At 55.2% G+C, this 21,552-nt stretch overlaps 2 protein-coding genes across 4 annotated transcripts in view; both read left to right on the top strand.

The window, feature by feature from the left end:
• AP3D1 (adaptor related protein complex 3 subunit delta 1) overlaps positions 1 to 2,516 on the top strand; it is a 42,789-nt gene extending 40,273 nt beyond the window's left edge. For both annotated transcript variants that reach the window (XM_051810576.1, XM_051810577.1), the window contains exons 31-32: positions 50 to 129; positions 258 to 2,516. In XM_051810576.1, coding sequence (XP_051666536.1) covers positions 50 to 129; positions 258 to 353 — 176 coding nt within the window. In that variant the 3' untranslated portion in view covers positions 354 to 2,516. The remainder of the gene's footprint in view (positions 1 to 49; positions 130 to 257) is intronic.
• Positions 2,517 to 5,721: 3,205 nt separating this feature from the next.
• MOB3A (MOB kinase activator 3A) lies at positions 5,722 to 21,071 on the top strand. 2 transcript variants are annotated; one of them, XM_051810771.1, is made up of 4 exons: positions 5,722 to 5,801; positions 16,291 to 16,834; positions 18,409 to 18,611; positions 19,577 to 21,071. In XM_051810771.1, the coding sequence occupies exons 2-4, from the start codon at positions 16,417 to 16,419 to the stop codon at positions 19,604 to 19,606; spliced, it is 651 nt and encodes a 216-aa protein (XP_051666731.1). In that variant the 5' UTR covers positions 5,722 to 5,801; positions 16,291 to 16,416; the 3' UTR covers positions 19,607 to 21,071. The 2 variants fall into 2 exon arrangements, with proteins under 2 accessions (XP_051666731.1, XP_051666732.1); XM_051810772.1 differs by lacking the exon at positions 5,722 to 5,801 and adding an exon at positions 11,771 to 11,982.
• Positions 21,072 to 21,552: the final 481 nt, after the last annotated feature.

Raw genomic sequence — 21,552 nt, forward strand, 5'->3', positions numbered from 1 at the left:
GGCTTGTGTTAAAATTGTCCCACTGACTGGAATTCCTGTTCCTTTGCAGTTGTGGAACGTGTTGATTCCTGTGCATCCATGTACAGCCGTTCTATCCAGGGCCATCACGTCTGCCTACTGGTAAAAAAGGTGAGAGAAGCCAAATCTGCAGCTTTCCCTCTCTTCCACTGCCTCTTCCCTGAGCTTGGGAACAAAATTATCCCAGCGTGGAAGAGGAGCTGATGGATTTTTTTCCTTTTTCTTTTTTCCTTTCCAAGGGAGAGAACTCAGTATCCATAGATGGGAAATGTAACGATTCCACCCTGCTTAGCAACTTGTTGGACGAGATGAAAGAGACATTGTCCAAGTGCTGACTCTCCCCTCTCCCATGTTCCAAGGCCAGGAACACAGCCTCGTGTAAAGCCGGGCAGACCCCAGTGTTCAGTTGCTCCCTCGTACGCATGTACTACCCTGAGGCACGTGCTTTCCCTTCCCTCCACCTTCCCTTGCAGTTTAGACATTTCCAGGCTGTATGTTACCTTTTTATTTCACAACTTTTTACAAACCGTGGTGTTAACCCTTTCTAGCCCAAAGAGATCCTGGTGACATGACTGGAGGAGGGAGGGGAGGGAGGGAGGGGAGGGCACTATTTATTCAGCAGCTCATGATGATCCCATGACCTTCCATCTGCATGGGACGAGGGATGAGCAGGACTTTATCACCAGTGGCACAGTCTGTTGCTTGTGCTCATGCCAGGGAAGGTTGACTGAATCCTTAGCCATGGAATATTCAGGGCTGCTGTAGTTGATGTATATTTCTAGCAGAGGCTGGTGCTGGACCTGAAGGCCTCTTTTTTGTTTTGTTTTTTTTTTTTATATATATATATATATGATTTATTATTATTATTATCTCAAGATCTATTGTGATCAGCATATAAACATCCTCCATCTCCTTGAGCTAATCCAAAGGAGCCCTGTGAGAACTGGGATGTTTGAGTTTGTCTATAGTAGTTGCCTTGAGCCTTAACCTTCTTTTAGTGACAGCTGGAAGAGTCGAGAGCGGGAGCATGAGGTGGGCTGAAGTGTTGCTGTTTGGTCTCTGCTCCCGGGCCTGCCCCACACACAGAGTCTGTCAGGCCTGTCCCCTCTGAGCTGGCTCTGCTGATGGGTTTGATGAGTCCACTTCGATTTCACATTCCTGAACAGTGAAGCTGTAGCAAGAAACTGGAACTCCAAAGGGGTCTGTTCCTGTGCTGTTATCCTTCTGCTCCCGGCCGAGGTTCACCATGGCCAGGTCAGGGAAACCCCTCGTGCTCAGCGTGCAGGTACAGCCCTGGCCTCCCTCTGGGCTCTGCAGCCAGCTGTCCCAGTGTCCCCCCAGTGTCCCCCCAGTGTCCCCCGGCCCTGTCCTCCCACCAGTGGGAGCAGATTTGGCAGAGCCCTCCCTGCCCCAGGGCAGGAGAGAGGGATGGGTTGGGAGCCCCCCTCCCAGACAGGATGCAGGAAGGAGGGGGGATGAGGAGCTGCTCTCCCTGCTGGGGTGCAGGAGGGGATGGAGCTGAGTGAGGATCCCCTCTCCCTGCCTTGGGTGCAGGAGGGAAGGGGGTTGATTGGGATCCCCTCTCCCAGTGCAGGATGGGGTGGGGGTGAGGAGCTGCAGATTTGGCTCTGCAGAAGGTTGCCTTAGAGGGAAGAAGGAGGGTCTGAAGTAAAGCCCATTCTGCACCATTGAAATCTTGTGGAGTCACCACTGGAAGGGGATGTCCCTGTCCTGCAGGGATGCTCAGCTGATGTCCTTCTCCAACATCCCTTGCTTTCAATTTATTTTTTTATCCCCCCCATTTTTTCCCTCGCTGTTCCACACCCAGCAAATGGAGAACTCCTGGAATGGTTTTGTTCAAGGCACAGCTCGGGAGGGGTTTGCTCTCCAGGAAGGTGCCCAGGGCAGAGCTGGGTGGGTCTGCACATCTCCAGCACCACCACCACCACTCCTAAAAACCCCAAACCCCACGCAGGGAGCAGGATGAGGTGTTGATCTTATCCCTTGGGTGATGTCCTGTGCTTTACACGTCTTGTGCTCTTCACACTCTTCCCCCAGGAGGGATTTTGGCCGAGGCTCTGCTCTGGTGCTCGGGGTTCATGGCCAGGCCCAGCTCTGGGTCTGACCGTGCTGCTGGGCCATGGAGGGTTTGGTTTTGGTCAGCCTCCCTTGGTTAGCCAGTTGTGTATTAGAAACTGAACATATTAAAATTGTCTTAAAGGATAATGTTCCTCAATTAGTGGTTCTTTTGTTTTTGTTTTTTTTTTTAAATCCATGGATGAAAACTGTCACTTTAGCATGTAGAGTCTCTTACAGAATCCTGTGCAGTGATTCTAGAATTTTGAAACTGTATGATGTGTTACATTCACAAATTTATTTGCTATCAACATTCCCGTAAAAAAGAAAAAAAAAAAAAAGATAAAGGAAACAACATACCACAAGCTGCTGTAATGATTTTGTGTCAAGATGATCCAATAAACTTTCAAAACAAAGTTGAATTTTTTGGCTTTGTAAGTGGTCCTTTTATAAGACCCTTCCAGTTTGGATGGACCCAAAACCAGGATGTGGGTTTGCCCCAGCACTGAATGCAGTGATGGAGGTGAGTGAGGATCCCCTCTCCCTGCCTTGGGTGCAGGGTTAGGTTTAGGGTTAGGGAGCTTCCTAAAGCTCCTTGCCTTCCAAAAGGAGATGAGGAATCCCTACCACCAGCCCTTTGGAAGGCCCTGTCACTAATGTGAAATTACAGGAAAAAGTAATTCAGGCAATCTCAGTTAAAGCTGCATTAATTGTTCTGGTTTTTGGATCGTGGCAGCAGCTAAAATCCAATATTTGGGAAAATGGGAGCTCTGCTCTTAATGAGGCCAGAAATGGGCTCCTTCTGTCTCTTCCCCTTGGCCCCAGTGACATTGGTGACGTTGAGATGAGGGTCAGGGCCCTGTCCTGCCACAGCAGGAATGAGGCCTTGGCTTTGCTGGTGCTCCAGAGGTTTCCAGTCCAACCAGAACCTGGGAGAACCATCCTGGCACAGAAATTCCCTGGGGCCGAGTCAGGAGCCCCCAGCTCTGCCCCAGCAGAGCCCAGGGACTTGCTGGCTGTTCCTGGCAGAGGAGGGATCCAGGTCCTCTGCTCCAGTGTCCTGGGACAGATCCGTGGCTGGGGGCTGCAGGGAGGGGGCAGAGCAGGGACCAGGCTCTGCTCTGGGATGTTGAGCAATAGGACAAGAGGAACGGGCAGGAACTGCAGCACAGGAAATTCCTGTGGACATGGGAAGAACTTTGCTCTGCAGGTGCCCAAGCACTGGCACAGCTGCCCAGGGAAGTGGTGGAGTCTCCCTCAGTGGAGCTATTCCAGAGCCACCTGGACACAGTCCTGAGTGCTCAGGGAGGGAGGCTGGGCCAGGTGAGCTCCAATGCTCCCTTCCACCTTCAATTCCATGATCCTGGACCAGGCTGGAGCTGGCAGTGCCCCTGGCACACAGGCTCTGCCCTCGGGCATGGCATCATCTGTGCCAGGGAGGAATCCAGGCAGGGAGGCCCCGGGGCTGGAGCAGGAGGGGGATCAGCTGCTCTGCAGGAGCATCCGAGCTGCTGGATGAGGCTGTGCCAGCTGGGAACAGGGGCAGAGCTGGAGCTTCACCCCTGGGGCTGGGGTGGGCTGGGAGGGGGTGAACTGGGAACACCCGGGGGGTGAACTGGAGGTTTGGGGGTCTGGGGGGGCTGTGAGCTCCTGGGGGTGAACTGGAGGTTTGGGGGTCTGGGTGGGCTGGGAACACCCGGGGGTGAACTGGAGGTTTGGGGGTCTGGGTGGGCTGGGAACACCCGGGGGTGAACTGGAGGTTTGGGGGTCTGGGTGGGCTGTGAGCTCCTGGGGGGAACTGGAGGTTTGGGGTCTGGGGGGGCTGTGAGCTCCTGGGGGGAACTGGAGGTTTGGGGGTCGGGGTGGGCTGGGAACACCCGGGGGTGAACTGGAGGTTTGGGGGTCTGGGTGGGCTGTGAGCTCCTGGGGGGAACTGGAGGTTTGGGGTCTGGGGGGGCTGTGAGCTCCTGGGGGGAACTGGAGGTTTGGGGTCTGGGGGGGCTGTGAGCTCCTGGGGGGAACTGGAGGTTTGGGGTCTGGGGGGGCTGTGAGCTCCTGGGGGGAACTGGAGGTTTGGGGGTCGGGGTGGGCTGGGAACACCCGGGGGGTGAACTGGGCTCTGGGGAGGTCACGGGCACCGGAGATCTCCAGCCTGCAGTGGTGGTGTCAGAGGCCTTGGACAAACCCGTGGGCTGCAGGATCAGGGGAGGGGAGGGGGCTCTGCTGGCTCTGGGGAACAGCTCTGCTGTTGTCACCTCCTGTCCTGGGGCTTCCCAGGGATCTCCCACTGCAGTTTGACCGGAGTGGGTGAGAAATTCCCTTTGAACCACCCCTGGTTCTGCTGCTTCTCTTTTTTATGACCCCAAAGTCCAGGGCCTTCCCAACCTTCTTTTAATTTTTCCTTTGGATTTCGGAGTGTTTGGGCCTTTTCCAGGGCTCCTCTTGTCCTTCCAACCCCCCCCCGGGCTCTGTCCCAGCTCCACCGATTTCCATGGATCGTTAATCCCAGGGAAGGGCTCAGGGGGACACCAGGGGGCCCTGAGAATCCCTGGGCTGGCCCTGCTCCCAAAAACCCACAAATAATGAATAAAGGGGAATAAAAGAGAATAAATAAAACAGAATAAAAGGATAGAAATAAGCAGAATGGAATAAAATTAAAAATAATAAAAAGAAGAAAATAATACATGTATTAATAGAAGAAAATAAAATAGAATAAGGGAAATGAAATAGAGGAAAGGGAAATAAGTAGAATGGAATAAAAGGAAAAATAAAAAAAGAAGAAAAAATAAATAGAAGAAAAGGAAATAAATAAAATAGAATAAAATAAGTAGAATTGAATAAAATAAAAAATAAAAAGAAGAAAATAATACATATATTAATAGAAGAAAGAGAAATAAAATAGAATAAGGTAAATAAAAAAGAAGAAAAGGAAATAAAGGAAATAAAGATAATGAACTAAAAGGGAAAATAAAAAAGAAATTAATAAATAAAATAGAATAAAATATAATAAATATATTTGAATAAGAGGAAAAATAATAAAAATGAGTAATAAATTTATAAACAGAATAAAAGGAAATAAAGTAGATAAAATAGGAGAAAAGGAAATAAATAGAATGGAATAAAAGAAAAAATAAATAAACAGAATAAAATAAAATAAAAATAAAATAACAAGAAAAAGAAATAAAGGAAAGAAAATATAATGGAAAACAAAACCAACTAGAAACGAAAAAAATAGAATAAAAGAAATAGGAAATAAATAGGAAATAAATAGGAAATACAGTAAGACAGAATAAAATAAAATAGATAAATAAGATCAAATACAATAAAATAAAATTAAATGAAATAAAATATTGGAATAGAAAATAAAATATGGAATAGCAAATAAAATATAAAATATTGGACTAGAAAATAAATAAAAATAAAATATTGGAATAAATAAAATATTGGAATAGAACAAAAGAAGGCAGAGTAAAATAACCTGGAGTAATTGTTTTCACACACAATAAAGCAGGACTCGGCTGCCCGGCCCGCTCCGCCCGGCTCTGCCCCCCCCCGCGCTCTCCCCGCCGGGGCGGCCCCTTTAAGAGGAAGTAGCTCCGGCCGGGGCGGAGCGCGGGGCGTGAGGGCGGCGGGAGCGCTGCGGCCCGAGCGGGGGTGCTGCGGCCCAGCCCGTGTGCGTCCGCCAGAGCCGGACCGCGGCAGGAGAGGTGCGGGGACAGCGGGGCGGGGGCTGAGGGGACCGGGGGGGCTGTGAGGGAGTGCGGGGGGGCTGTGAGGGAGTGCGGGGGGGCTGTGAGGGAGTGCGGGGGGGCCGAGTGCTCTGGGAGGGCTCTGTGAAGGAGCACAGGGGGACCGGGGAGGTTTGAGGCGTCTGGGGGGGAGCAGAAGGGGGTTTGGGGGTTCTGAGGGGTCTGGGAGGGAGCACGGGGGGTCTGAGGGGAGCGGGGGCTCGGTGGGGTCTCTGAGGGAGCACAGCGGGGCTGGAGGGTCTGAGGGGTCTGTGAGGAAGCAAAGAAGATCTGAGGGGAGCGGGAGAGTCTCTGAGGGAGTAGAACGGGGCTATGGAGTCTGAGGGGTCTGTGAGGGAGCACTGGGAGACCTGAGGGGAGTAGGGGGGGTCTGGAGGGGTCTGTGAGGGAACACCGGGGCCCTCTGGAGGGGCCTCTGTGGGAAGGGGCCCTGGAGGGGCTCGGGGCGGTCCCCGCCTCCCCCGGCCCCGCGCGGGGGTCCCGGTGCCCCCGGCCCAGCCCAGCCCACGAGTCCCCGCGGCCGGGCCGGGCCCGCCTCGGCGGGACGGGACGAGCGACCTGTTGAGCCGCGGCCGCCGCATCCACGCGCTGGTCTTTAATTATTTGTGTTAATTATTTGTGTTTCCCTGGGCGGGAGGCGATGGCGAGCGAGGGGCCAGAGCCCCCTCGGAGCCCCCCGGGCAGGGGGATCACGGTATGGATTAGGGTGTGGATCTGCCTGTCCTGGAGGAGAAACCCCTTGGATGTGACGCCGCAGGGACATCCCCGAGCAGAGCCCTGGCTGGGTCGGGTGGGGGGTTCGCCTGCTGCAGGATTCATGAGCAACCCAAAAATTCATAATGAAGAAAAAACGAACATCACAGAGGGCGAAGGGTTTGCTGGCACAACCCTGATGTTACAGTCTGTAACTTCCTATTTTATCCCACCTCTTCCCCCTTGACCTCCTGCAGCCCAGCTAATGCCTGTTTCTGCTGTAGGCAGAGGCTTAGCCCTGAAGTTTAAACTCCTTAAGCTCTGAACTGCTCAGGGAATGAAGAATTTTCCACTTTTTTTCAGATCATGGTGAGCCACAGCTCAGCTGTCAAGAGGGAGAGCTCATGAGGAGAACTTGAAAGCAGACTCTTGTTCTGCTTCTGTCTCTTGCTGTGGGCTCAGGAATGGTGATCTTACAGAGCTGCCTCTGCTCTGATCTGCAGTACAGAGAGCTCAGCTCCTCCAAAGAAACCTGTGTGAGAGGGACAGGCAAGAGGAAAGGGCAGGAAGTTCTCCAGAGGGAGAGGAAAGGGGATCTGAAGTTGTCCAGTATAGATGTTTAGGAAAACCATCTCTGTCAGGGGCCCTGCTGCCAGTGAAAGGTGGAATTCCCTTCTCCAGATGCTTGGAGCTGCAGAGTGGCCACACCTTCTCGATTTCCATCCTTTTTTTTGGTTTAAAACCCATTTTCTGGTCTGGGAATCTTCTGCCAAGCCACGGAGCAGGGAGGGATCTTTTCTGGGAGATATGAAACTTCCCCAGCCACCTGTTTATGGCAGTCCCCAGGGCTTTGTCCTTGCACTCTGCTTCCTCTCCCAGCTTTGGGCTCCCACCCAGCTCCCTGTTTGCCTGTTGCTGATCCCTGGACTGCGTATTCCATGTTTCATCTTCACTTTCTGTCTTAGTCACCTGTGTGTGAGGTGAGCCTGGGGAGGAGGGTGAGCTCACGACTCTTAAATCCCCAGAAGGGGAGGAGAGGGGCGCTGGGAGTTGTTGGTGTGGTGGCAAAAGCTGGAGCTGTTGTTGACACGGAGGAGCTGAGTCCAGGTGCTGAGCAGGGAGCTGGTTCCCTGTGCCTGGCTCACCTGGAGCCCCTGGGATGCTCTGTGGGCCACGTGGGGTTGTGCAGTGAACTGTGCCATTATCAGACATGGGAACGGGCTTGGCCGAGGCTTGGGGAGCTTGGAGTGTACTCAGCATCCTGAGCAAAGTTCTTCCTGACTCCAGCAGCCTCTTTGCCAGCTGCTTCCTTGTCCCCATGTAATGTGACCCTTCCACTGATGGGATGGGAAGTACCATCTGCACTAGAATGGGGTGATTTAGTCCCATTTTGGAGGTCAGACTGGCCTGGTCTGTGCCATTCTTGGTCACTCCTTCTCCTCTGGAAGGACTGGGGATCTCCATGGCCACAGTGCACAGAAGGAAAATGTCCCTTGTGAGCAGTGGAAGTGTCTGGGGTCAGAGCAGAGAGGCTGCAAAACCTTCCCAGTCCTTCCCACAGTGTTCAGGTCTGAATTGCCTTCAACTTCTGAGTTTTAATTTCTTGTGAGGCAGGGAGGTATTCTGTGATTCTTGAGCCACAAATGCTGCTGTAAGTGGCTCCAGAACCAGCTTTGCTGGAGGTTTAGCAGCTTATCTTTAGGAATACGTAATATCTAGCTAATGCTGTCAGTGAAGAGTGCACCTTAGGCTGTGCCTTTATCCTGCTTTTTCCAGGTGCCCCTGGGAGGCAGAGTTATCCCTGAGGCCTGGTGTGCTCTGCTGCCTGCTCCCCTCTGGAGCTGGAGCTGTGCTGGAAGTGCTGCTCTGCTCCTGGTGGATTTGGGGGGATTGTTGCTCTGGGTACCTGAAGCAGGAGGGAGGACAGAGGCAGCGAAGGCCAGAAAAACCCAGCAAAGCAACACTTTGCCAGAGCAAAAAATCCCTCCCCCTGTGACAGCTCTGACTTCCTGCAGAAGGCCTGGCTGAGCTCCAGGGGCTGTTGTTGTTGAGTCAGTGTGAGACGAGTGCTCCTGTGTGTGCCCTGTGCTGATTGCAGGGCAGCCCCTGGGACAGAGGGTGAGCCAGAGCCATCCCAGATGTGGTGCAGGTGGAAGCTGGTCCCATGGCTGCAATGGAAGGCACTGTGACTCTTTTTTGCAGGCCTCTCTTGGAGCTGCCTTTGCCTCCTCCTCCTTCCTCTCGCTGTGGCAGGAGGTCCTATGATGTGGTTGGTGTTGAGGTGATCTCCGGCTCCACATCCGTGGGCTCATTCCATGCCTGGAGCTTTGCTGATGTGTCGGGTTACTGCTGTATCCCAAGGGGAAGAGAGGCCTCGTGGGCCTCATCTCGGGGAGAAACAATCCTGCTGTTCATCCAAACGCGTGACACTGGCGTGGGGACAGGGAGCGTTTGTCCGTGGGATTATGCGTGATCTGGGAAAGGCTGGCTGTTTGGCCAGCTCGTGCTCCAGCTCAGCCCTGGGGAGATCCCACACTCCCTGGGACCCCAGGGGGAGATCCCACACTCCCTGGGACCCCAGGGGGAGATCCCACACTCCCTGGGATCCCAGAGTAGCTGTTAAAATAGTGTCATTTGCCGTAGTCATTTTTATCCTCCTAATGCAAAATTTGTGCTCCAAACTGGTGTTACCTTTCACTTGGGTGGGGGCAGATCCCAGAGTTAGAGGAGATGGAACTGCTGCTGGCTCCAGAATATCCCTGTGCAGTGAGGATGGTTCTGTGGAGCCTGCAGAAGCAGGGAGAGCTGAGCAGCTCAGCTGGGACTCAAACACCAGAGTGCCCTGACAGCCCTGTGGTGGGACAGCAAGGGGCCTTCCCAAAGGAGCAGGCCTGGGACCTGGGAAAGAGGGAGCTGCCCCTGGCATGCTTTATCCCAGAGACATTTGTGTGTGGAGTCATGACCCAGCCTGTCAGCTCGCACAGCCCTGCAGGGATCACTCTGCCCCCACACGCAGCCCCGGCCCGCCGGGATCCGTGGAGCCCTTCCAGGGGCTCTGACATTGCCAGGGATGCAGATGGCACAGCAGAGGCAGCAGAGCTGGCCCTGGCTCACTGACACCCGGGCTCCCTGCAGTCACTGCTGCTCCACGGGAACAGCTTGGGATTGCAGCATCTGCTGCCTGACCTTCCCCTTGTGGGAGGGGAACCAGGAGGGGACCTTTTGCAGAACTTACTTTTGTCCCCTCTGTGGCTGCAGGGAGGAAAGCCAGGGGGACAAACCACGCTGGAAATTCAGTGTTCCTGCCTTCCCTCTCTGCTGCCAGGCAGGGTTATCCAGCCTCTCTGGCACTTGCTCCCTCAGCATCCCCTTGCAGTGTGAGCTGTGTCATCCATAACGTCCCTCCTGCCATTACCCATGGTCTGGATCCAAATCCTGAGCTCAGAGCCAAGCAGTCAACTCCCTGTTCCTCCATCTGCCCGGGATGGATCGAGTTGTCTCATTCCTGGGTGACCTGGGCTCTGCCAGAGCTGCTGCCCTCAGCTCCACTGGATCTTCTGCAATCCCAGCTGTGGCTTCATTTAACAGGGCTTTTCCCTTTGTTCCATTAACTACCTTGACTTTGGAATTGGCTGGAATGCTCAGCCTTGCAGGGGCAAGGAAGATGCCAGTTAAAGCCCAGCATAACTTTTTTGTCTTTTATTGTGCTCTTTTTCTCATGCAGATGGGCTCTGCCTCTGTATGGCTTAGGGGCATGAAAAGAACCTGTCCTGCTCCTGGAAAGCCAGCCTCTTTCCTTCCAAACCAGCCTCTTTCCTTCCAAACCAGCCTCTTTCCTTCCAAACCAGCCTCTTTCCTTCTCCTAAGCCAGCCTGTTTCCTGGAAGGGCCAGGAGATGTGGGAAGTGGCCGGAGAATTGATGTCTCTGCAGTTTCTTACTTGGGAATTTCCAAATTGTGCAGCAGATTGGAATCTCTGGGCCTGGGGGTGGCTGGGACTGGCAGGACTTTTCTTAAAGCTGACTCTGGTGAAACACAAAAGGCTCTTTGTTTGCCCAGACCTTGGGAATTCAGCATTTCCAATGTGCCAGTTCGGAATGGCTCTGGTTTTGTTGTGAAGGCTGCTGCTGAAGCAGATTCCAAAAGAAAAATGTGGATGTTGTCCTGCAGAGCAACAGAATTAAGGGGCTGGTGTCATCCCAGCCTGGGGCTGGAGGTGCAGCTGAATCCGAGCTGCTCCTTCTCCAGTAACTTCCAGCAGCTTCTGGGACAGAGCGTGGAGAATGGAAAAGGAAGGTGATACCGAGGGTAACACCATGCCTGGCTGTCCTGCAGCAGCATGGAGCCATCCTGCAGGAGCAAAGCCAGCTTGCAGAGGGGAAGGATTAGCTTTTGGGAAAACATTGGCAGCTCCCTGGGCCGGGAGGCTGGAGGTGGTGCCAGACAGGAAGCGGCTGACGTGGAAGTGCCGGCTGGCCGGGATTATGAATGGCCAGGCGTGTCTGCAGCCACACGCAGCCCTCCTCTCCTGCCTTGCCCTGCCCGAGGTAAGCACAGGGGAGACCTTTGCTCCTCATATCACAGATCCATCCGAGGGAGCAGCTGGAAGCCTCGCCCCAGAAGGACAGGCGCTGTTTGGTTGCCAGGCTGGCTCCAGGGACTGCCATCAGTGCCACCCAGCCCGGCCCCTGGAGTCCTTCTGCTCCCTGCTCTCCGCAGTGAAATCTCTCTTTGATCGTAGCAAACCAGGATCATCCTGTCCCGAGACACTGAGCTAGTGCAGAACAGCCACGGGAGGGGATTTGTGAAAGGAGAGGTGTGGAATTATGGAAAAAATGTGCCTGTGCGTCCCTGGTGTTCTGTGCGAGCTGCCTCTTTGGAGCTGCTTTTCTTCTTGGCCTCACTCTGTGAACTGAAGTTTTCACTCGAGTGCTCCGTGCACCCGAGAGATTGGGGCTGCTTTGTGAAACCCGCGGGCTTTTGTGTCCTGTGTTGGGAACTCTGGCCTGAGCAACGGGGTTAAGGACACTGGGAATGGCTCGGAAGTGGGATCGTCCCCTCTCCTCCGTGGGGACACAGGGGCTGTCACAGGCTCCTCACCCACGGGTGCAGTTAAAAGCAGCTGGACTTGGTGTCATCTCCCGGGAAAGGAAGCCGGAGAGGTTCCCTGATTTTGGGAGCCGCGTTGGGCTGAGCTGCAGGGCCGCGGCACCAGGAGGCAGCAGGATGTGGCCGCCCGGCGCTGGGGTCACGGGGAGGGAAGTGGCCTCGTGTCTGACCCCTCCCCAGCTGCCGGAGCCTCCGGATTGGGGCCGCCCATCAAAGGGGGATCTTTTTCCCCCCTCTTTTGAAAAAGGAAGCTCGGCCTCGGTGCCTGCCAGTGCTCACAGAGGGCCAGAGACGGGCTGAGTGATTGCAGGGGTGACCTGCCGAGGCCAGGAACGCAGGTAGGAGCTTGCTGACTGCTGCCTTGCTGCTTTTCCCTGGCTGTTGTTGAACCCCTGCGTGGTGCCGAGGGGCGTTGCTTGGCCGGCGCTGACGGAGCAGTCATGGGACTCCTGAAGTCCTTTTCGGGCCAGTCTGCCTCTGTGGGGAGGGCAGGATCCAGCAGGAATGCTGCTGGCTCCTGGAAAGCTTCGGGATGGCTCCAGCAGGACCCAAGTGGAGGCTATTTCTAGGTGTTTTGAAGGAGTTGACTCTCTTCCTTTTTCCAGGCTCTGAGCTGCCTGTAAAAGTGACCAAGGGGTGGGAAGCAGCTTCCTGGGCTTTCTCTGCCCAGAGCTGGTGCTGGAGCAGGGCAGCTCCATGTGATCCCCCATTCCTGGTGGGGGAAGAGGAACGGCAGGGCAATGCCAACAGCCCTGGCTCACCGTCAGCAAACCTGGAGCTGCAGGAGCAGGGAGAAAAGGGATTTTTGGGAAGGGAAGGGAAGGCCAGATCTCAACATCCTGGGCAGGCACATCCAGCATAGGAGGAGCTGCCCCTGCTGTGTCCCTGGGAGGAGCTGGGGGTGTGTTTGTGCCCAGACAGCCCCTGGCAGGGGCTCCCTGCAGGGCTCTGTGATCTGGAGCCATGACCAAGGTCCTCTGGAGCACCTGACGGGGGCTGTGATCTTGGCTGGCTGGAAGGAGGAGTAACTAAATCACCTGAGGTTTGTTTGGGAGCGGGGAGTGGTTTTTCCCCTCACCTTTGAAGCTTGCTGATACCATCCAGGTGCTTTGCATGTCCCACTTCCCAGTTGTCCCTAACTTTCCTTTCCCTCTTGTTCAGAGGCAGTGTCACTGCTGCCCGGGCTGTGACTCCTGCCTGTGGAAGTAGGTGTTGTACAGATGATATCATCTCCAAGCAATGTCAGGGATGCTTTGGTGTCTGTGGCTCTTTAGTTTTGTTTTTTTTTTCCTAGAGCTGAGTCTTTCTTTTAGCTCAGTTGCAGTCACAGACCATAATTAAATAGGCTGCATCTGCTTGAAGTCTCAGCCACTCATTTTGCTAATGCTTCACACAGATGCTGAATCGTCTGAGAGACAATTGCTGCTGTGTCCAGCTCCCCAGTTCTCATGGATGATGTGTCCATAGGATCAGGAATTTGTTTATAGGACAAATACTGCCTCCATACCAAATAAACTCTGCCCTGCAGAGAGACCCTGACAAGTGTGAGGGCTGGGCAGTCCCCAGCCCTGGGGTGTTTAACGAGGGCAGGTCCTGGATCCCTGTCCCTGGATGCAGGGACAGACTGGGGAATGAGAGGCTGGAGGGAAGGGCCCTGGGGGTCCTGGTCAGTGGCCAGTTGGATCTGAGTCAGCAGAGTGTCCTGGCAGCCCAAAGGGCCACCCTGTCCTGGGGGGCATCAGGCCCAGCATCGCCGGCCGGGCCAGGGAGGGGATTGTCCAACCCTGCTCTGACCTGGGGCGGCCTCACCTCGAGTCCTGGGGGCTGTTTGGGGCCACAGTGTCAGAAACATCTAATCAATGTCAGAGGGATGTTGGAGAGTGTCCAGAAGAAGCACATCGGGATGGGGAAGGGTCTGAGGAGCAGCTGAGGGCACTCGGCTGGTTCAGCTGGAGCAGAGGAGACTGAGGGGAGACTCCTCGGGGGCTGCAGCTCCTGCCGAGGGGAGGCGGAGGGGCAGGGACTGAGCTCTGCTCTGGGACCAGGGACAGGACCCAGGGAAGGGCTGGAGCTGTGCCAGGGGGCTTGGGATGGATCTCAGGAAAAGGTTCTTCCCCCACAGGGTGCTGGGGCACTGCCCAGGCTCCCCAGGGCAGTGGGCACGGCCCCAAGGCTGCCAGAGCTCCAGGGGCGTTTGGACAACGCTCTGAGGGACAGGGTGGGATTGTTGGGGTGTCTGTGCAGGGTCAGGAGTTGGACTGGATGATCCCTGTGGGTCCCTTCCAGCTCAGGATATTATGGGATTCTATGAAAAGTCTCTCCATCCTGCTCAAATGACAATTTCTCTGGAGAATGGTCAGTATTTGTTTCTGGATGTGTATGGTGAAGCCCCGAGGATGTTTGGTTTTGCCCTTGGGTTTTACCCTATCCTCCTCTGTGCAGATCCTACAGAAAAGCAGTAGGAATGGAGGGAAAAGCAGTAGGAATGGAGGGAAAAGCAGTAGGAATGGAGGGAAAAGCAGTAGGAATGGAGGGAAAAGCAGTAGGAATGGAGGGAAAAGCAGTAGGAATGGAGGGAAAAGCAGTAGGAATGGAGGGAAAAGCAGTAGGAATGGAGGGAAAAGCAGTAGGAATGGAGTTGTGCTGCTCCAGGGGCGCTGCTGGTGCTCTGGGGAGGGCGGTGCTCCCGGCCCTGCGAGCTTTGTTGTGTCAGAGGACGTGTTTTCCTCCATCCCCACTCCAAGGAGCTCATCGCGTGCAAGGGCCTCTCTGGGACTGATTTGCTGCTGGAGAAAACAGCTGCATCCGCAGCGCCTGGTGCCCACATTGCTGGATCCGTGGGGCCGGGGCCGTGGCACGGGGTGGGCGCAGCTCCCGGAGCTTCCGCCGCGGCCCCGCGCAGGATGTGGCCAGGCTGTGACACAGCCCTGCCACCAGGGCTGCTGCTCAGCTTCCTCCCGCGCCGGGCCGGGTCACACGCTCCGGGACACGGCTGCCTGCCCGGGGCTGGGTTTGCCTCCCCCACAGCGGGGGCTGTTCTGGCAGCAGGAGGGCTGGGCTGGCTGGGGCTTGGAGCAGCCTGGGCTGGTGTCCCTGCCCATGGCAAGTGTCCCTGCCCATGGCGTGGTCTTTAAGGTCCCTTCCAACCCAAACCATTCCACGATGAGATGTGTGCTGTGTATTCACCTCCCAGCCCGGGGGGGATCTCCCTGAGCCACACTTTGGTTTCTCCCAGCACACGCTGTGGCCCGTGTTGCGACAGGAGTTTGGATCTCCCTGTTCCCGCACGGAAGAGGTCACTGAGCCCATTCCCGCAGGAAATGTCGAGCCTGTTCTTAGTGGGATGAACTGGAGTGGTTTGGGGTTTCTTCCTCGCTGTAATTAAATAAGAAAACAAGAGGCCTTGGCTTAAAGCTTTTTAATCTTTCTCCAGAGAAGAACTGCTGATTAGCACTGCGGCATCTGGTAGGGACAGGCTCGATTGCAGCGATGGCAGCCGTGACCTTGAGTTTGGGATCTTTTTCCCAACATTTGAGGACACTGTTTACCTATTGGAACAACACCATGGCTTCATATAAATCTAATCTAAATTCTGCTTGGGGAAAGGGGTTTGTTTGCTTGCTTGCCTATAAAATTATGACAACTTATTTGTGCTATTTAAGGCATCAGCTTAATTTCTGTTACTTTATTCATTTCTGTCCAGCACATATAAAACGATATTTTTGGTACACAAAGCTTTCTGCCTTAAGCCTCCATCAAAGAACAGCCTGACACAAATTCTGCAAGGGGCTGGATCTGGGAACAAAGGAGGTATAATTAGCTACAGATAAACAGAGCTTTGTTTCTCGTCAGCATCCCTTCAGATCTTAACTTGGGTCTCACCCTTGGAGCTGATTCTTCTCCACAGACTGGAAGAGGAAGATGAGCTTTCCCTCATCTTCCAGCTTTCAACTTGAAGTGAGCTAAACTGAAGTGAAAATGTGTTTCTGGTCTGTGTGCACCTGCAGCAGAGGCTGTGGCTGCTCTCAGGGCTGGTGTTATTTCAGGAGATTCGCTTTCCGGGTGCCTGAGCTGTGACTTCTTCTCGTTCCCCTCCACCCTGTGGTTCCTGTCTCTCGCACTTTCCCCGCCTGCCCCAGTGGCTGCTCTGGTGGAGGGTGTCTGGCAGCAGCTCTGAGCTGTGCTGTGGGTTGGCTGTGGTATGACCTGACCTTTTGGGTGGGTTTGTTCCCGAGGGGGGAAGCACAGGTGAAAAGTTGGATCCAGGTGAAACCCACGTGGGTTTTGGTGCATTGGAGCTGAGCAGGAGCTGAGCAAAGTTTCTCTTTGTGGGGTTGGGGCTCTTGGTGCAGTGATGTCAGGGTGAGTGGCTGTGGGGCCTGTTCTCTCCTTCCCACAGGGCATGTGTCAGGAGTTCTCTCAGGAGTGGCTCTGTTCAGCCCAGGTCACCCCGACAGCCGCTCTGCTCCAGCTGGGCTGGAAAGGGAAGGGAAGGGGGAGGAAGGAAAGCTGGCGTGAGCTCTGCTCCTCCTCAGATGTGGGGCGAGGGCCCAGATGGCATCCCAGATCTCTTCCTATGGGATTTAGACGAGGTTTCCTGTTGAGAGAGCTGCTCCTAATCGCTGCCCTTCTGTGCTGCGTTGCAGCTCACGACCAGATGAGCAGAGGGAGGTTTCTCTGAAGATCAGAGTCGCCCCAGCCGTGCCCCGGGAAGCGGCGCGGCCTCCGGCTGTCCCCGCTGCGGGCCTGGAACAGCGAGAGGAGGAGGGAAGATGTCCCACGCTCTAAAGCAAGTGTTCAACAAAGACAAAACCTTCCGGCCCAAGCGCAAGTTCGAGCCGGGCACGCAGCGGTTCGAGCTGCACAAGAAGGCCCAGGCCTCGCTCAACGCCGGGCTGGACCTGAAGGTGGCCGTGCAGCTGCCCCCGGGCGAGGAGCAGAACGACTGGGTGGCCGTGCACGTCGTGGACTTCTTCAACCGCATCAACCTGATCTACGGCACCATCAGTGACTATTGCACCGAGCAGTCCTGCCCCGTCATGTCGGGGGGGCCCAAGTACGAGTACCGGTGGCAGGACGAGCACAAGTACCGCAAACCCACCGCCCTGTCGGCCCCCCAGTACATGAACCTGCTCATGGACTGGATCGAGGTGCAGATCAACAACGAGGACATCTTCCCCACTAACGTTGGTGAGTTGGGGTCCAGTGGCTGGCGGGGAGGGAGGTGGGTGCAGAGCCTTCTCCTGGAGCCCTCGGGTCCTGTTTCTGTTCAGGAGGTGCTGCAGAGCTGTTTCCTTCTGTGCTGCTCAGAGCAGCTCTTCCCAGCTCCTCTGCAGTGCTCAAGTACCCAGAGCTGCACCAGATCCCACTTGGAGTCATGGATACCTCGAGGAAAGCCAAGGCAGGCAGTGCAGACAGGAGGCTGCCCTTAGAGCACAGGCTTGGAGGCAGCTCTGGGGTGGCTCGTGCTCCTGTGGATCAGCTCTCCTGGAGCTCACTGCCAGCCTGGATCCAGGCTCTGCCTCACCTGGTGATGCTGCCACGTGCCAGTCAGCCTCTTTGTTGTTAGAGGCTGCTTTGGCTGCCTCTGCCCCTCCAGAGGGGTGGGATGCTGGCACAGGCCTGGAGGGAGGGGCCATGGAAAGGAGAATTTGGCCTAAGAGACCTCAGTCTGCATATCCAGGCACAGCTTCTCTGGATTCGGGACGGAGATTGCTGGGGTTTGTTTATTTTGTGTTGAAGGTGGGAGAATTCATTCCCTGAAGCGTCAGGTAAATCTGACTGAGCCCCTGCAGAGCTTCCATCTCTGGGGATGCAGGAGACAGGGTGCAGCAGAGCTCCCTCCCTCCTGCCCTGGGGTTTATCCCACTGGAGCTGTGACAGGATGCAGTTGGCCACTGCTTGGGGCACGTCTGCCACTTGAGCTCCTCCTCTGTGCCAAAATGCTGCTTCAGCTGGTGTGGGGTGGGCAGAGGGGGGAGGAGGGCAGTGAACAGCCAGTTTTGAGACACCAACCCCCTGCCCAGCAGTTCTGTGGCTGCCTGTGCAGGACCCTGGGGAGCACAGCGGGGGTGTTGGTTCTGTTCTGGAGGCAGGATGAGCTTCCCGCAGCACAAGGGTTGGGGTTTTTTTTTTCAGTTGTTACTGTTTTCAGCTCAGCTTTTAACCAGATCCCTCCCCCTTGACACCGACTGAAACGTTGCAGCTCTGTCAGAGCACTGAAAGGGTTTAACTCATCCTCGTTCCTCCAGGAACAGCCCGTGTGGATTTTACACCCTGATATCCCACGGAGGTGCTGGATGGCCAAACCCCCCTGCTGTCAGGGCCTGGCCAAACACAGACCTGGTGCCTTTAAAGAGCACCTTAAAGGCTTTAATTTTTAACCAGAGACATATCAAAATAAGGGATAACTGTGTGGAGGTAACAACACCAACCCTTTCCTTCAGGAATTTGCTTGGTCATATCTGGTGTTTTGCACTGTTTGTATAAATATGTCAAACAGGAGTAGAGGAAAGCTCAGACTGGAACAGCTGCTGGGAATCTGGGCTCTGCTTTCAATCTCAGCAGTGCAGCTCTCTGTCACTTAAAAAATCCATGCTTGTGAAAAATCTGATCCAAAGGGAAGCAAAAAGGAGAGGGCAATGGACATTGCCAGGGACAGAAGCCCTTTTGTCTCAATCTGCCTGTTTTAGCAATTTATTTTAGCTCTGAGGAACCAGTTTTAACATGACTGAAGATTTCTCATGGCCATTCCTCCCTCCCAGGTACTCCCTTCCCCAAGAACTTCCTCCCAGTGGTGAAGAAGATCCTCTCCAGGCTCTTCCGGGTCTTTGTCCACGTCTACATCCACCACTTCGACAGGATCACCCAGATGGGCTCGGAGGCCCACGTGAACACCTGCTACAAGCACTTTTACTACTTTGTGAAAGAGTTCAATCTCATAGACACCAAGGAGCTGGAGCCCCTGGTGAGTGTCTGAGTGGGCTCAGGGTGCAGGGGAGGCTCTTGGGGTCTGCAGGGCAGGGCTGGGGGAGGCACAGAGCTCTCTGGTACCTTCTCAGGAGACCCCACCTCAAATCCTGGGGGCAGTTCTGGGCTCCTCACTCCAGGAAAGACATTGAGGGGCTGGAGCGTGTCCAGGGAAGGGAACAGAGCTGGGGAAGGGGCTGGAGCAGCAGGAGCAGCTGAGGGAGCTGGGGGGGCTCAGCCTGGAGAAAAGGAGGCTCAGGGGGGACCTTCTGGCTCTGCAACCCCCTGACAGGAGGGGGATTTGGGGGGGTCGGGCTCTGCTGCCAGGGAACAAGGGGCAGGATGAGAGGGAACGGCCCCAAGTTGTGCCAGGGGAGGTTTAGATTGGATATTGGGGAAAATTCCTTCAAGGAAGGGGTGGTCAGGCTCTGAACAGGCTGCCCAGGGCAGTGGTGGAGTCACCACCCCTGGAAGTGTTCAACAGACGTGTGGATGTGGCCCTTGGGGACAGGGGTTAGTGGTGACACAGCAGTGCTGGGGGAATGGTTGGACTCGATGATCTTGGGGGTCTTTTCCAACCTTAATGGTCTCTACTAACCTGGTTGCCCAAATTCAGGACCAGTTGGCCCTGCACTTTGGCTGCCAGCAAACTGGGAGTCAGGACAGGCAGGGCTGGGGGTGGTTGTTCTCCAGCACCTCCTCCCACTCCCAGCAGCTGTTTGCCTCGTTTGTGGGCCCTGTGTGATCCCAGCACTGCCAGCCATCTGGACACAGATGGATCAACCCCCTGGGGTGTCCTGGGAATGGGGGGGGGAGCACAGCCCTGCCCATCCTGGAGCTCTGGGCAGCAGTGTCACCCCACACCTGAGAAGGGGACTGCCAACTAAACACAGGGCAGGTTTTTCCATCCACCCCCTCACCTGGATCCTCCTTCACCCCTTGCCTTCTCTGTCCCTTTGGCAGAAGGAAATGACCTCCCGGATGTGCCACTGAGCTCTGACCTTCCTGCTCCCACCCCGGCGCCTCCTCCCAGGGCTCAGCCCCACTCCCGGCCTGGAGACGTGGTTCAAGGGGACAACAGAGACGTTTTCTTAAAGAAATTATATATTTTTAATGAGTTTCAATGTAAAACTGTGATATTGCAGGAATATTTTTTTAAAGATGCTCTAGATTAACTAGTTTTTTATAGTAATTTCTATAAAAAAAAAGAGAAAATATTTTGAGGGCCGTTTGATGGGAGTGTCCGCTCTTGGAGAGGGGAAGGGCTGCCCTGAGCTGCCCCTGCCCTGTGCCCCGAGTGAGCTGAGCCAGGTGCTGCAGGCAGAGCTGGGTGTGGAGCTGGTGCTGCCATGGGAGCGGTGCTTCCCTCGGGACACCCCTGCAGGCAGGCTGCCTGGGCACTGGGGAGGGAGTGCTGGGGTACCCCGGTCCCCAGGGTGCTCCCTGGTCCCAGCACCTCTTCCACTGGCCATGAGTCCAGTTTGGGGCAGAGCTGCTTTGTGCCCCCGTGCCCAGGGCTTGGCCCTGCCTGTGTTCCCTTCAGGCCAGCTGGGAGCGGGGTTTTTCCTGTGGTTGCTGCTGCTGGAGTCAGCACTGCTGGAATCTGCCCTGCTCCCCTGCAGGAGCAGCTGAACAAGACAACAGCAGCCACCTGGATGATAGAAGGAGAAGAAGAAAATATTAAAGCAAAAATATTGTGGTCTAAGCTCTCCAGCCAGGCAGATGTTTCCTTATCTCCCCACACCCCCCGTGTGACTGCTCCCAGCCAGAGAACAGCCCTGCTGCAAGCAGCTTTCCAGCCTGACCTTGGGATTCCTTTCACACACACACTAATCTCAGCTCTGGCTTGCTCAAAACCACAATATTTTTGTTTTCTGCTTCTTTTTCTGCTCCTTTTATCATCCAGGTGGCCGCTGTTGTCTTGTTTAGCTGCTCCTACACTCCCCTGGTGCAGCTCAGCACTGTCCCCACAGGGATCCACTGGCAGCCAAGCTGTGCCTCATGGAAGTTGAGCAGAGGGACAGGGAATTCCTGCCCCTCACCTCGTGGTACGCTGACCCTGCCAGGAAGGACCACTTGTCCTCCGGCCTCGCTGGCCACGGGGATCACATCCTGCTTCCCTTTAGGGTACAGAGCCCTCTCCCTCTTCCCTGGCCCTGTGCCCATGTGGGACCAAAATCTCTGGTGTGCAGCCAGAGCCCCCCTGGCCTTGCCTGCTGCTTGCACAGTGAGAGCTCCCAGTGCCCCCAGTAGGTAGGTGGGTCTACCTACAGTTGGGACCAGTGAGAGAAAAGGTTTCTATGAACAGTGACCAAACTACCACTCACCACTTCTTCCTCACAAAGTGTTCCTGTGCCCTGGAATGTCTGTACATACGTGACTCTTGTTCCTGGGACAGTCGTACAAACACCCCTCGTGCTCTGGAATGGAACCAATAAATTATGTTGTATTTACACAGCACACGTGATGGCCCCTTTGTCAGAGCCCTCCTGTCAGCAGAGCAAACACGGGCTGCTGTGCTCCTGGGAGCTGTGCCGGGGAGCTCCTGGGTGCTCTGGGCCTGGGGGGTTCCTGCTGCTCTCGGGGTGCCAGGTCGGGGCTGGTTCCCAGGGCCGTGGAGCTCCACCAGCACCCCGGGGTTGTCCTGCCTTGTCTCTGCAGTGTCCCTGTACCCCAGGGTTGAGCTGTTCTCCAGCTCTGGAGCTCGGGTGGGAGCGGGCAGGGGAGGGCAGTTCCAGCCTGCCCGGGAGCTCTGTGCTGCCAGGGGCACAGCCATCGAGGCTGAGGGACTGAACTGAGGAAAACTCTGCCTTTGGCGGCTGCACGTTATTCTCCTGGCCAGGAGGGGAGTGAGGGGCTCCCCAGCCTGGGCTCCTGCCTGTGTCCAGCCTGCAGCAACACTCCTGCCTGTTCCCTGCCTGCAGCAACAGCTCCTGCCT

The sequence above is a fragment of the Manacus candei genome, unplaced genomic scaffold, assembly GCF_025592945.1.
Source record: "Manacus candei isolate 608988 ecotype Guabito, Panama unplaced genomic scaffold, ASM2559294v1 h1tg000078l, whole genome shotgun sequence".
Taxonomy (NCBI): domain Eukaryota; kingdom Metazoa; phylum Chordata; class Aves; order Passeriformes; family Pipridae; genus Manacus; species Manacus candei.